Below are 14,544 nucleotides of genomic sequence, written 5' to 3' on the forward strand. Positions count from 1 at the left end.
TCTCGGAGTTACATTTTTGCATGTCACACGGAGTATTGCAAAACATGAGTATGTAAATTTTTCGTTCGGTTCGTTCCCTCCATCCATCCACGTTGAGCTCTTATGGGTGTTCCCTACGCCATTATACTGTATTAAGTACAGAGTTGATTTCACATGTGTCCCCAACTGAGGGTGGCTGCTGTGAAAAATGTTGCAAAGATGCAAAACAACTGTTGGCAGTTTGTCAAATTTGATTTGTCATACATCAAATGGCTTTAAAATGACAAGGAGAAGTCTGATGTTCTGCTGACAGGGGGTTGGCAGAAGCTTGAGGCGGGTTGTTCCCCCCATTTCAGTTCCTTTTCCTTCGAAGGGAATGTTGTGATGGGAAAAATATGGGAAGAGCTGAGCGGAATTCTGTGGGTTTTTTGTTCTTGCTGCTGGTGTGAAAAATGTCCAGCAAATAACTAAAGTGTTGATGTGTAAACTCAATTGTGGGTTTTTTTGCTGACATGGGGTTGGTCAGAGCAGATGGCACAAGATAAGGGTTAAGGCTAATTAAATGGATTGCGTTGCAGGAATATTAAGTAAGGAATACTTTTACTTGTGGAGGTAAAATGAATGTTTATAGGATGTAAATATTATATTGTTATGTAAGCAGTTACCTTACACTTTAAAATTCGTAGATCTCCAACCAAAACTTACCATTGAACTATCATCCATCAATATAATGCTGAGCCCGGTAAGCTTCTCTACTTAATAGCCGAGTCATCAGTCACTGGGGCAACTCCAAAAGCGGCCAGCTTAAGCCGCAAATTGACGCCACTTCACCTCACTGAAGAGCCCTGCTCATTGCCATAATATTCTAATATAAATTTAACGCTCTTCATCAGGAGTGCGGCCAGCTCTCTCCAGCCAGAGGAAGTCAGGATGCCAAAACAACACGCAGACTGGGGAACAGGACCAGCCGGCGGCAATGAGCTGACTTATGAACAACGACCCGAGTAACCCGACGCCAAAAGGTACTTGAGGCCAACAAGGCTGTTAGGCAGGCAGGAGCAGTCAAGGAGCAGCTGAAGGACATGGAAGCGAAACTCATTTGCCTCATCGAGCCGTAATGGAGGGCAGAAAGCAGGGGGAAGGGAACGGGGCGCTCCACAGTTGGTTGCGGGCAGGACCTGGTCTGCAATTGTGTGCAGCGTGACAAGCAAATTGCCAGGATACACACCTAGCCACAGACAATGTGGAGTCCTGCGCTCCACTCGCGTGTTAAACTTTGCTGAATGGACTACACTTCACTCCCTTAACCACCGAACACACTTGCACACTACTAACTGGGCCAAAACACAGCAAGGATGTGGATGTGTTTGGATATGTGGATCAGGATGAGCTGTGCGGGGCTCATCGCAAAAGGGCTGCGAGTGGCCTGTGCGACCATGACTAATTTGTTAGCAATTATGTTGGATTGACGTCCCGGATTGGGCCACATTAGCATAATTGTTGTTATGAGATCGCCCAGGAGTCCGCAGCACAACAGACATTTTGATGGGGAATAGATTCGGTTCGAAGGCCCTACATGCAGTGCACTTGACATTCATTAACATGACACTCGGATTTACATTAAAGGGTGGCTGGTTGGAAGGACATACAAGAGGTAAGGACAATGTGAGATGAGGCGAAAAATAACAAGAAAGGCCCTTAAAGGAAGAACTAACTGTAGACGTACCTAAAGTCAAGAGATTGTGGTCAAGTCTATATGGAATATTAATTAATTGTACCACTACAGAAATAATAGCAGGACTATAGATTTATATGAGCCTCAATGATTTTGGGAGAAACTAGATGAATATATGAGGTAGAAGTTTTTAATAAATCTTAATATTTACTTAGCTCTTATTTATATTTATTTAGTGAAATATAGTATCTAGATCTTTCACATATAATTTGTATATGTATTTACATATATTATTTATCAATTTTGTATTTAAGTTTTTTATTTATTCAACAGAAATAGATACCCTTGATTTACTTTTTAAATCAATATACGATGTCTTTCTCTATTCCAAATCCGAAAAGATGAGTTTAGACAAATTCCCAAATTCGTTGTCGCCACCCGAATGCCGCTCCAGACTGAGCCGTCGGACCGATTGCAATGGCACCGCCAATTTCTTGCTGGCGGGTTGTCGGGCTTCCTGGAGATCGTCTGCTTCCATCCGCTCGACGTTGTCAAATCCCGGATGCAGGTGCAGGGAGCTCATTCCGTCAACGGTGAGGTGATCTACAGAGGAACCCTGGACGCCATGGTCAGTATTTATCGCTACGAGGGCCTGAGTTCCCTGTGGAAGGGCATTGTGCCACCGCTGTGCGTGGAAACCCCCAAGAGAGGCGCCAAGTTCATGGCTTACGAGCTGCTAAAGCCCTACTTCCATTTCGGCTCGCCTCATCCGACGCCATTGACTCACGCCGTTGCGGGGTCAGTGGCAGCCACGCTGGAGTCCTTTGTGGTGAATCCCTTCGAGGTGGTCAAGATCACACAGCAGACCAATCGGGAGAAGCGCCTTAAAACTCTGGCGGTGGTTAAGCACATCATCAAACACGATGGCTATGGCATCAATGGACTTTATCGCGGAATCACGGCCCTCGCGGCCAGAAATGCTGTCTTCCACTTTGGCTTCTTTGGCTTTTACAATGCACTGAAGGATTGGGCTCCCGTCTCGCAGGACTCCGCCTCGCAGCTCCTGCGAAGGGTCATCTTTGCCGGAGTGGCCAGCTCCCTTGCCTGCCTGATGAGCGTCACTTTGGACATGGCCAGGTGCCGGATCCAAGGACCTCAGCCGGTGAAGGGAGAGGTAAAGTACAGGTGGTGCATAAGTACGATCAAGACGACCTTCAAGGAGGAGGGAGCTCGGGGCTTGTTCAAGGGCCTGGGTGCGATGGTAATGAAGGTGGGTCCAGGCGGAGCCCTGCTGCTTGTGACCTACGAACATTTAAATGAATTTTTTAAAGATATAAATTTGTAGTCCCTTTTAAACAAAAAGTCTTCGAGTGAGAGCATTCATTTAAAACTAGTGACATAATTACAACCTAAAAAGATCCTAAAGAATTAAACCACGTATATGAAACAGCTAATTAATTTTTTTCTTCTCCAAACAAATGATTATGTTCAATATTGGTCAACCACATAACAGAAATTTACTTCGAGTCTCTTAAAAATCCCTTCAATTGCTTTGTTGAGTTGGTGTTTGCCTTTCCGTTTCAGTTTCGACTTCCGTTTCCGTTTCACGGTTTCCCCACACAAACACACACACACACGAATAGAGAGACATGACCGCAGACCGCAGCTCAGCATGTTTTACAATTTACACTTAATTGTTTAGCACGACAACAGCAGAAACACCGAAAACGGCAACTGAAACGGCATCAACAAGACCGACAATTATAAGCCAGCCATAACAAGAATTACAATTACACGGAGCACTTACAGGGGGAATTATAATTAATTTATGCCGAGTGCTGCTAGTGTTTGTTCGGACGCCTCTAAGTGAGCTACTGACTTGGCTTTTCCACCCAGACTTCTTTTTTGTGCTCCTTTTTTATGGCTCCACTTCACTTGACACTCGCACCTAATTGCGTGGTAATTGAAGGGGTCCTGCAGGACGAACGGAATGGCAATTAAGAGCCATTACGGTAAGCAAAGAGCAGAAGGATCCTGACGTCGCATTACCATATCTTAAATCAAGACCCAATTAAGCCGCTTAATTCCCATAAATCAGAGTTGAATGCTTGGCAAATTTGGCCAACTGCAAATCAACATTTGTTGCCATCAATCAAATTTTGAACCCAAACAGGCCGGCTTCGGACTTTTCAACTTCGAAGGGGGTAAAAGGGGCCATTAAATAGAGTTTCATGCTTAATTAGTTTTAATGCGTAATAAGCATATTTCGGCTGAATTAGCCAAAAACATCAACCGTAACTGTGAGTGCAACAACAGCACAAATGTGTTCGATTGTAATGGCTATTTGGGCCTTAAAGTATGCAGTGCACATTTTCAATTATTCATAGTTGAAATTGCAAATGCGTAATGAAATGAAATCAAAAGCAGAATTTCCGATATGTGCAGTCCAACGTAATTCCAGCTCCACCTCCACCACCTCCCCCCTAGAAAATCCCCAACCCAATCGCTTTCGTCCCCAATGGAGTGGAAATGCCCTTGAGCCGTTTGCCATGTTCATGTCGACGTCATTTTCCATGGTATAGTAATTACACTAATCTATATTTCGAGTCTCTCTCTGTATGTGTGTATATCCGTGTTGATGTCCTGTTGTGTATGTGTGTGTATATGTGAGCCTATGTGAATGCATTTGAAATTGACCCTGGAGACATTTTCGTTGGCCAGAAAATGCAACCCGAATCGCATTTATTGTTTTGTACTCTTGTTGTTTGCTGTTTGTTTCTCAGTTTGTTTAATTGTTTGCCAGCTCCAAGTGTTTCTTGTTTGTTGGCAATTTGTCAAGCGGTTTAAATTTATTGTACCCAGATCTTATAGCTGTTGAGCGAATTTAACTAATGGTTCTGGAAAATGCTTCATTAATTCAGCAAAGTTCAAAGCAGTTGCAAATTTATAGTGAGCTTATTTATGGAAAAACGAACTAATTCGTTATGTCTTTAATGAACCCATTAAAAATAAACTCTAAAAACATTGCCAGCAAGGAAACAAAAACAATTTTACTCAGTTGCTCAATCAATTGCTAAACAAATTTAGCTTTGAAAAATTTCAAAAACAAATTGAATTAACACAGAAGTGCACAATACAATTTAATTGCTCTGGTCGGAGAGCTGGCCGTGTTTTCCCCTTTTCTGCCACCGTTGGTCATGTCTAGTCAATAAAATATGAATTATTTGAAATATTTAAACGCCCCAAATAAATCAAATGCCAACACTCGACGCCATCAAAGCCACGGCAAGGCAGTAGAGAGAATGGCAACATTTACAAGTATTTTTTGTGATGTCGAATTGTGTGTGTTGGCTGCCAAAAAATTTTCCAGCTGAGGATAATATTTTTTTATCAGGAAACAGCAAAAATTTGTGTTGCCGTTGTGGTTGTCTAAATAAATTTTTTATTGACCATGGTTAACGCTTCAGTGGCCAATAACCAGAGACAGGCACTGCGGGCGGGGAAAATGGGGAAAAGAGGGAAAAGCGAGCGGCGAAGGAGGCGTGGAAAAGGCAAAAACCACTGGAGAATGCCAAATTTGGGGGCTGGGCAGCGGGAAGGGAGTGTTCAAAGTTCTGGCTTCCCACACAAACGCCTCAAAGCATGCCACAAGTTATTTTCACAGCCCAGCACACACACACACACACACACCACATACAGAGAGAGAGTGGAAAGTCGTTGCGTACCGGACGTGTTTTATATTCGAGTGCGCGAAAACAAGTTTCCTACGTTGTGATCCGCGTGTGCGACATCTAAAATTGAAGAGAAGGGGTTGTAGCGACCCATAGTTGTGGAAGGATAAACATACCAGTGTGCGGAGGTCTTCCCTGGACCCCAGAATCCCTCTGGCTCCAGTAGCGTCGGCTCGGCACTGGGACGAAGGGGTGATACCCCCCTGCAGGTGAGTGAAAGCCCTTTTCACTCAATTTTCCGAATTGGGTGATTAGGTCTGCCATCTTCGTGGTCAGTTGACTGATCAGCTGCGCTGCAGAGTTACCAACTTTTGCGCAAGCGTTAGCCGAGCTGCCAACTCGCGGGGAAAGCTCTAAAGCAAGCTCTCCTCCGACCAAGTATAGCATATTTTTAGGCGACAGGTAGGAGTCATAAGATTTAAAGGATGGCGAGCCGTGGCCCTGGCCCGGTTAGCATAACTAAGGAGACGACTCAGGGCAAGGCCAAAAGCGCAGCAGCTGAAGACTCTGCTGCGCCGGAAGCTGACCCATTTAGGAAGAGTAGCAAGATGGGGAGATCACCGACAAAGGTGCCAAAATCTCCACCCATCTTCTCGCCTGCAGTAGAGCAGGAACAGGCGGATACGGCGCATGCTGGAGGTCCCACAGAAGCGGGGGTCTTCCATTTCAGCGCAATTTCCGAGCAGGGACTGGCTCCGCTTATCGCCAATGGCGACATGGACGGAGTTGTTGGAGCGATCGGGGCGAAATTGTCCCAGCTTAACAGTATGATGTTAGGCAAGACGAGGGTGATGGTGACGATTCCTATGAAGGAACTCGTGCAGCAGGTCATCGCCCTCCAAAAGTCAGCAGTCAGGATTCTGGAGACGGCTCCAAAAAATCCCAGTGAGCAAAAGCCCACTCCCAAAAGGTCACGTGAGAGCCCTAGAGCCGGTAAGCTCTCAGCGCCAAAAAGGCAGAAGGTGCCGCAACCTTGCGGCACAAGCAATAAGGTGGTGAAAGCCATAACCTACGCAAGTGCAGCGAAGCAAATTTCCGGCCCCCTTCCGCCGAGCCATGCGGACAAAGGCACGAAGGAGGGTGCGGAGAAATGGTCGACGGTTACCAAAAAACCGAAGAAGCAGCAGCCAAAAAAGCAGCAGCAGCATAGAAAACTCCCTCCACGCACAGACGCACTAGTCGTCAAGTGTGGCGAGGGCATGCAGTATGCCGACGTGTTAAAGTTGGTGAAAAACAACCCAACTTTACAGCAACACAAAGATTGCGTCAAAGGCATACGGATGACTGGTAGGGGCGAGCTACTCATCAAAATGATGAAAACGGCCGACCCAGCCACATCCAAATTACAGAAGGCAATGCAGGAGACTCTGTCTGATAAGGCAGAGGTTAAAGAATTGAAGGAGCTAGTCCAGGTTGAGATTAGGGACATAGCAGAGTTCTCGTCGAAGGACGATATCATCCAGGCGGTTTTCGCCAACTATGAGGGCGACATCCCACCTGCGGCCATTCCTTCCCTAAGGAAGGCATACGGGGGGCACACAAGTAGCCAGGTTGAGCATCCCGCCCGTTCTTGCGGAGAAGATCCTAGCAGAAGGAAAAATCCGCATTGACTGGGCGCACTGTAGGGTCCGTAAGTCCGATGAGCCAAAGCGATGCTATAAATGCCTCGCATTTGGTCACATGGCCTTGCACTGCCGTAGCAAGGTCGATCTGTCCAAAGCGTGCTTTAACTGCGGTGGGCCCGATCACGAGTCCAAAAGCTGCAGCAAAGAGGCACGCTGCCTATTATGCGCAAAAACCCAGGGCGCAAACTGCAAGCACCACACGCTTAGCAGAAGCTGTCCAGCTTATCAGCAGGCTCTCAAAGCAAAGGGGAAATGAAAATTCTCCAATTGAATTTGAACCATTGCAGAGCGGCCCAGGACTTGCTTGCACAAACGGTGCGAGCCCTAAAAATAGACCTGGCCATCTTGAGCGAGCCATACGCAAGTAAGCACGATGGGATTTGGTTTCAAAACTCCCAAGGTGGTGCAGCAATTTGGAGCTGCAGCCCGAGACCACTGCAGATCCAATGCCGGCATTCAGGCAGAGGTTTTGTCAGGGCGAAGGTGGGTAGCCTTACCATCTATTCGTGCTACATTGCACCCAGTGTCGACTCGCAGACATTTGGCAGCATTGTTGACGACATTCTGGAGGACGCCAGAGGACGACACCCCATCATCATTGCCGGCGATTTCAACGCCTGGGCAACGGAGTGGGGCAGTCGCCTCACAAACCATAGAGGCCACATATTGTTGGACGCTATTGCCCGGTCAGGCCTCACTCTGGCTAACACAGGGTCAGCCAACACATTCGAGAAGGCGGGAATGGGTTCAGTGATCGACATCACGTTTATGAGCCCAACCTTAACCAGGACGTCAGCATGGCAAGTCTCAGAGATATATACCGGAAGCGACCACCGGGCCATCACCATGGAAATAAGAGACGGGCGATATAAACGCAAAAACATCAATGCGTCCACTGGGTTCCGAGATTCTACCCTCGACCCGCAAGCCCTGATCTTAATGGCGGAAGATCTCGTGTATGACGAGCGTAAGAACGCCAACGAAAATGCTGTATGCATTAAAAAAGCAACCTGGTCAGCATGCGCAGCTTCCATGGAAAGGAGACGTGCTGGCGGAAATGGGTGTCCCCCGGTGTATTGGTGGACCGATGCCATAGCGGAGGCGCGCAGGAAGTGCCACCAGGCACGAAGGCAATATATGCGCTCTCGAGGTAGGCCGAACTTCGCCTCACTCCAACGCCTCTACAAATCCTTGCGGACGGCTCTTAAAAAGGAGATCTCCGCGAGCAAGAAACAATGCTTCGCTAAACTATGCGATGACGCAGACACACGTCCCTGGGGCACAGCGTACAAGCTGGTAATGGGGAAGTTGGCGGCCTTCAGCCAGCCCACCCCAACATGTCCTGAGCAGCTCAGCAACATAGTGGCGCACCTCTTCCCGCCGAGTGTAGTACTGCAGCCACAGCAAGAGCCCTCCCCGCTTCAAAGTGAGATTTTTCCCACGTTCACAAATGCTGCGGAAGTCTTGGCTGAAGTTAGGAGAATCAAAGTCGAAAAGGCCCCTGGCCCAGATATGATCCCTAACAAGGCATTAAAGATAATAATGACGGAGAGATTGGAGATCTTCGTAAAGCTCTTCAATGCCTGTTTCGCTCAGAGAACGTTCCCTGAAGCCTGGAAAATGCAGAGATTGGTACTATTACCCAAGGGCAGTCAAAATGACAACCTTGCGGCCTATAGGCCACTCTGCATGCTCGACACTGTGGCAAAGGTATACGAGAGGCTAATCTGCAACCGCATCGAAGTTGCACTGTCCGAGAGTCTGGGCTTATCCAACAATCAATTTGGTTTTAGGAAGAAGCGATCCACAGTGGACGCGATCGGGCTGGTACACAAACTGGCCTCTGAGGCAATCCAGGGAGCACGTTGGCGAGGCGGTAGCAAAAAAATACTGCCTTGTGACTACCCTGGACGTAAAGAACGCATTTAATACTGCCAACTGGGTGCGGATACTCTCAGCCCTGAGACGTTTACAGGTCCCCAGCTATCTGGTGGACATAGTCTCAGAGTATCTTAGCAACAGACAGCTTCTATATGATACTGAGGAGGGCCGTCGAAGCTATGCAGTTTCAGCAGGAGTTCCCCAGGGCTCGGTGCTGGGCCCTACCCTCTGGAACTGCATGTACGATGGAATACTGAACCTACAGCTCCCTGAAGGAGCTACGATCATTGGCTTCGCAGACGATATTGCTGTCGTCGCAGTAGCGAAGCACCTAAATGAAGCCGAAGCAGTAACTAATGCGTCTATCGAGCAAGCTTCCCACTGGCTATGTGCTAATGGCCTGAAGCTCGCCGAGCACAAGACGGAAGCCGTCTTGATCAGCAGCAGGAAGGCAGTAGAAACCGCCCAAATAATAGTGGGTAGGACAATTATACGGTCCAAGCCCTTCATTAGGTATCTTGGCGTAATGCTGGACCACCGGCTTACGTACAAATTCCATTTAGAGGTGACGGGCAACAAAGCGGCCAAAGTTGCCACGTCTTTAGCTAGAATGTTAGGGAATGTTAACGGGCCAAAACAGCAGAGCAGGCGCCTTCTGGCAAATGTGGTGAAATCCACAATCATGTATGCGGCACCGATCTGGGCTCCGGCCATGACCTCGCCCACATATAGTCGCTCATGCAGAGCGGCATACAGACGCGCCGCACTCCGAGTTATATGTGGCTTTCGGACCATTTCCGAGGAAAGCGCGTTATTGCTAGCCGCCACGACGCCCCTAGACCTGCTCGCAAAGCAGGCGCAGGAGCTGGCCGGCGAATTTGCATCGATCGAGGAGAGTAGAGCCCGCGTGGTCTCAGCGTGGCAAAACCGGTGGAGTGGAAGCACAAAGGGTAGGTGGACGTACAAGCTACTGCCAGATGTGAAGCGTTGGGTTGAAAGAAAGCACGGACAGGTTGACTTCTACATGACGCAACTGTTGACAGGACATGGGTGCTTTAAATCCTATCTTCATAGGTTTGGGCACGAGACGGACCCGTTCTGCACACAGTGTACTGGGGCAATCGAAGACGCAGAACATGTTTTCTTTTTATGTCCGAAATTTGAAGCTATAAGGCATGAGCTCAGCCTAGCAATTGGGAAGCCGTTCACGGTCTCTGACCTGATGGATACGCTACTGGGCTCACAAAACAATTGGGATGCCGTCAGCAAAATGACAGTCTTTGTCATGAAATCCATGCGTCGCGCTGAACGTCAGCGCAACCGTCGTCTAACCTAGTTTAATTACTAGTTGCGGCTTTTCAGGCCATCTCCCCCTCGCGAAGTAATACCCAAGGTTAACCCCTGCGGTTGTACCGTGAGAAGGGAAACGGAGAGTAGGTTCGGGGTTTTACTGGGTGAAAGACCCAGACTTCGGCTCTTCAAGCTTTACCACCTACTATAAAAAAAAAAAAAAAAAAAAAAAACACACCACATACACTCACACGCACACACACAGCAGGCAGTCGGTCGAGTGTGCGTGCCGTTGTGTTTGCGTCGGTGTGCGAGCGAATAAATGTATGAATGAATGAATGAAATGCTCAAATTACACATGTTATACAATTGTTGGTAGAAAATATGATTATGCTTGAGGGAAAAAGGGCCAGCAAACCCCAAAAATTTCAAATGTCTAAACGTGAGCTTGTGTGCCTTCCTAGAGGTGTTAATCTGGAAACGAAAAAGGATCACTGAGTTTATATACCCTTTGGTTAAATTTAATAAATGTGAAAAAATCTTATTTATACTTGTAAAGGTAATAAAAAAATTTGTATTTTATGTAATAAATACCTATTTTGGGAATCCTAAAAAGAAAGATAAAATTGCTTCGTTGAGATATAAACTTTTTAACACTTTCAAATTTAATATGACCGATCATGATCGTTTCAAAAACATTTTTTAATTAAGCTAAATGATTTGAATAATTTTTAGCTAACAGTTTTATGCTTAAACCATTTTTCAAGTTTCTTCATTTATTGTTAGACCATTTCCGATTCGGTGTTCTTTAGAAACTATAACATTCCATAAATTCATAACACGTTTTCCGGTTACCGTATTTCGCCTAGCTATCGACTGTTCAGACGGATTTTATCCTCCTTGACTGCCTTTTATTCCCGCATTTTACGTGTCTCATGTGCGCTCATTTTCAACTTTAAAGCACATGGAGAAAATCAGCAGAGGAGGGCTGGCTGAAAACGAAATGAAATTAATATGAAGTTTGACTTAACGCCTCATAAATCATTGTCCAATTTTCAGAGGACAACGATACGGGGATACGGGACTCAGGATTCAGGACTCCAGAGCGAGCAGACGGAGAAAATACGGGCCATCCTGCGGTGGCATCGCTGTCCTGCTGACGTTGTAACACAAACACACTTAAAATGATTGAAATATATGTAGAGTCGGATATATGCGTAACATGGCACGACATCGCCCCATATATAGTACACATCCCGACTATATATTGGCTGGCTAGCGTCCTAGACGGGCGAAGACTGAAGACTTCCTCATTACACGCTTGTCACGTGCACATTTAACGTTCCGTTGCACACACACATCCACATAATTATACGCACACACAAGCAGGACCTCCACCAACACCAAGGCATGACACTCATTCATATTAATATTGTTGGTCAAAAAAAAAAAACAAGCTGAAAAAAACAGCGACACGGAGAAACGACTCTTTAGACGCTAGAAAGAAAGACTTGCATACCAATTCGAGGATTTTAAGGGATACCATTTTAAACCCTCAAATGTAAGAGGTATAAAATATTAAAGAAATTTAAAAAACATTGAAATAAATAAAGATTTTTTTTTAAATAAGTCGACAAAGTCAAGTTAACTATAAGCAGCAAATCAAACCCAACCAATGTTCAGATTCACAAAGAAAATTCCCTAATTCATAAGCTTTAAAGACTACACTAATAAAACAGAATTTTAATCTCCATGAACAACTTTAAGCCATGAAAAAACAATCTACTGAAAACAAGAGCAAAGAAGACCTTATCAAGTCCTAGTTAAGTTAGTGAAATTCTCCGTCCCACAACTGCTGGGATATGTAAATTTTTCCTGTGGACAAACTAGAAGAACAATATACAGCAGTATAAGCAATGCATGGCAAGTGTTTTTCAATTTGTTTTGCAAATTATGCAGCAAAGTGAGAACTTGAAAATGAAACTTCAGTACCCAGGACTGAAAATATTCTTCAAAGTTTAAAATTTAAGCTGGGAAAAAATGTGATGTGAAATAAAAATTAAATTTTTTAAAATCTCTGTCAGCACGTAAATGAATTTTTCTCCCTTCGAATTTGTCCTAATCTAATTGCCTGTTTCAAGTTGTAATTCCATTTGAAATTTCTGCACTATTTCGAATTGCAGCCCACAAGCTCGTGTGTAACTTAATGGCATCTAAACAGACCCAGATCCGAGCCGGGTCATTAAGCTTGGACTTGAAACACTGACCACATGGGCCGCAACCACATGACGCCGTCTCCCAACCAAACCACACATCCTCGTCCTTCCGACCACCCATTCACCCACTCACATTTGGAGATAATTAAACATGCTGCGCACGTGCAGCGGCTGCTTTCAACATTTTATGCTCAAGCAAAAATGAAATAAAATGCGGGGGAGCCCTGCGGGGGCAAATCAAGAGGATGGGGACCCATGTCTGCTTCTGTGTTCCACAAATTGAACCGCAAGTAGACGCAAGGAGCCACTGCTGACCGACAACAGCAACAATTTTATATATATTAATTAAAAGGAATTTTACGCGCTAATGAAATAAAATGTGAAAGTGTGTGTGCGGGTGTGTATGCGAAGGGAAGTTTAATAAGGATATGTGTGTGCTGGTTGGGTGGTGCATATGCAATGAAATTCCACAATTTAATTTGGCAAGGAAGTAAGGCACAAAAAAACAGTTTCACATTACACATACGCCCCGTCAGCCACGTAATTTTAAGGCTAGCTCAGGATTCGAGGAACGTAATCCTTGCGGAATCCTGGCAGTTCCAACAGGAACTGAAAGAGTGTTAATACGACTAAAGCAGCTCGGCTGTAAGTTAAGTTATAGGCAACATGGGCAACATGTTCGATCGAACCTCTGTTAAAAGTGGGCGGTATCTGCAAATGTTGTGGCTTCTGTTACGGTAATGATGTGTGGCCATTGGTAATTGAATATGTGGGGAGTTCAGGGCAAAATAATTAATGGCGAGACCAAAAAACACTCATCTTTTGCAGCCGGCATTCATGCATTACAATTAAAAGATTTATTTTTATATTTATTTTTCACCGAACCTTTGGCAGCCGGACTAAAAGCATCCGGGAATGCCATCCTTGAACACATATCCAAGCCATATCCTTTTCCATCTGCTGCAGCTGCTGCTGCCCATTGGTGACCCATATCGTGGCAGTTCTGTCAACGTTTTCTGACAAATATTGTGACAGCTGTCGCCGAAATCGAAAGTGACAGGCCACTGACCCGCACTTCCGGTTTGTCGTTGCTATTGACTTCTCTGCTCCCCCTTTTTCCTGACACAACTGTACCGCATGAGAGAGGATTTATCCTGACGCATCTTTATAATTGAAAATTAATAGCCGCTAGTTGCTTGTTTATGCATTCTCCGGTTGCACATCGGCCTCCTTTTTTGTTTGCCGGCTTGCATTTCACTGGCTTCCATTTCCCATTTTCGGTGGTCGAATGACGGGTGTGGGTGGCAACCCTGGCCGCTGCCATTCCCGGAGAGTGGACACGCGTTCAGGCAAACAATACCAATTACCAGGCGCGTAACGGCGCGGTACAGGATATATGCCAGGTTGAAGGATATGAGAGACCGTACGTGTGTGTGAGCACTTCCTGGCTGCCCTGCCCTCACATATTCATATAGATATACGAGCATGTATGCACGTGGGTGTGAGTGTGTGTCAACCATGGCCAATGCAGATGTCTGCCTGTGTTTGTTTTTTGCTGTTTGTTCGTTTAACTGACATTCGTCCAGTGTTATTTTTCCCTCCAGCCGCCCAACCGCTTTTTCGGTTTTTTTTGTTTGGAGTCACTGCCTGACCGAGAAGCCATTGTACAATTTTAATTGGCGTTTCAGTTATTGAAATGTTGCACCCAGATCGATTTATATATGCCCTTTACATCAGGGTATCATGCCAATTTAAAACAGATCTTTTGAAATGTGTTAAGGGGATACGTGTTATATATTAATAATAAAACAAAAAACTTTCAAACAATGTTAAAATAATATATTTTTTTTATAACTCATCTTTTAATAATTAATCAATATTCTTTGAATGAAAGTATTCAACAAGATTTATTTGTTTTAGAACTTATAGCATTCATACTTTTACTAATATTCTTTTTCATCAATAACAAATTAAGTTTAATACATTTTCTGATAATGAACAATTATACCAACATTAAAAATGAAAGTGTAACCAATTTTCACCTTCAAAGAAAAAGGTTTCTTGTTGTTTTCCAGGATATTAACAGTCAATAATGTCAAGTTTTTGTCGAACATATGCGGCAGCGATTTTTCATTGTCGCCTGCAAT

General features: G+C 45.2%; 2 protein-coding genes across 2 annotated transcripts; one reads left to right on the forward strand and one right to left on the reverse strand.

The window, feature by feature from the left end:
- The first annotated feature begins 1,984 nt into the window (after positions 1–1,984).
- LOC108093465 (mitochondrial 2-oxodicarboxylate carrier) lies at positions 1,985–3,108 on the forward strand. The gene has a single exon (XM_017193550.2). The coding sequence runs from the start codon at positions 2,097–2,099 to the stop codon at positions 2,997–2,999; it is 903 nt and encodes a 300-aa protein (XP_017049039.2). The 5' UTR covers positions 1,985–2,096; the 3' UTR covers positions 3,000–3,108.
- Positions 3,109–5,354: 2,246 nt separating this feature from the next.
- On the reverse strand, positions 5,355–5,772 carry LOC108093466. Its single transcript, XM_043208889.1, has 2 exons — positions 5,502–5,772; positions 5,355–5,445 (listed from the first exon to the last, which is right to left on the reverse strand). Exons 1-2 carry the CDS (start codon positions 5,770–5,772, stop codon positions 5,390–5,392), a joined length of 327 nt encoding a protein of 108 aa, XP_043064824.1. The 3' UTR covers positions 5,355–5,389.
- Between the last annotated feature and the right edge of the window lie 8,772 nt (positions 5,773–14,544).

Source organism: Drosophila ficusphila, unplaced genomic scaffold (assembly GCF_018152265.1).
Source record: "Drosophila ficusphila isolate 14025-0441.05 unplaced genomic scaffold, ASM1815226v1 contig_787, whole genome shotgun sequence".
NCBI classification, from domain to species: domain Eukaryota; kingdom Metazoa; phylum Arthropoda; class Insecta; order Diptera; family Drosophilidae; genus Drosophila; species Drosophila ficusphila.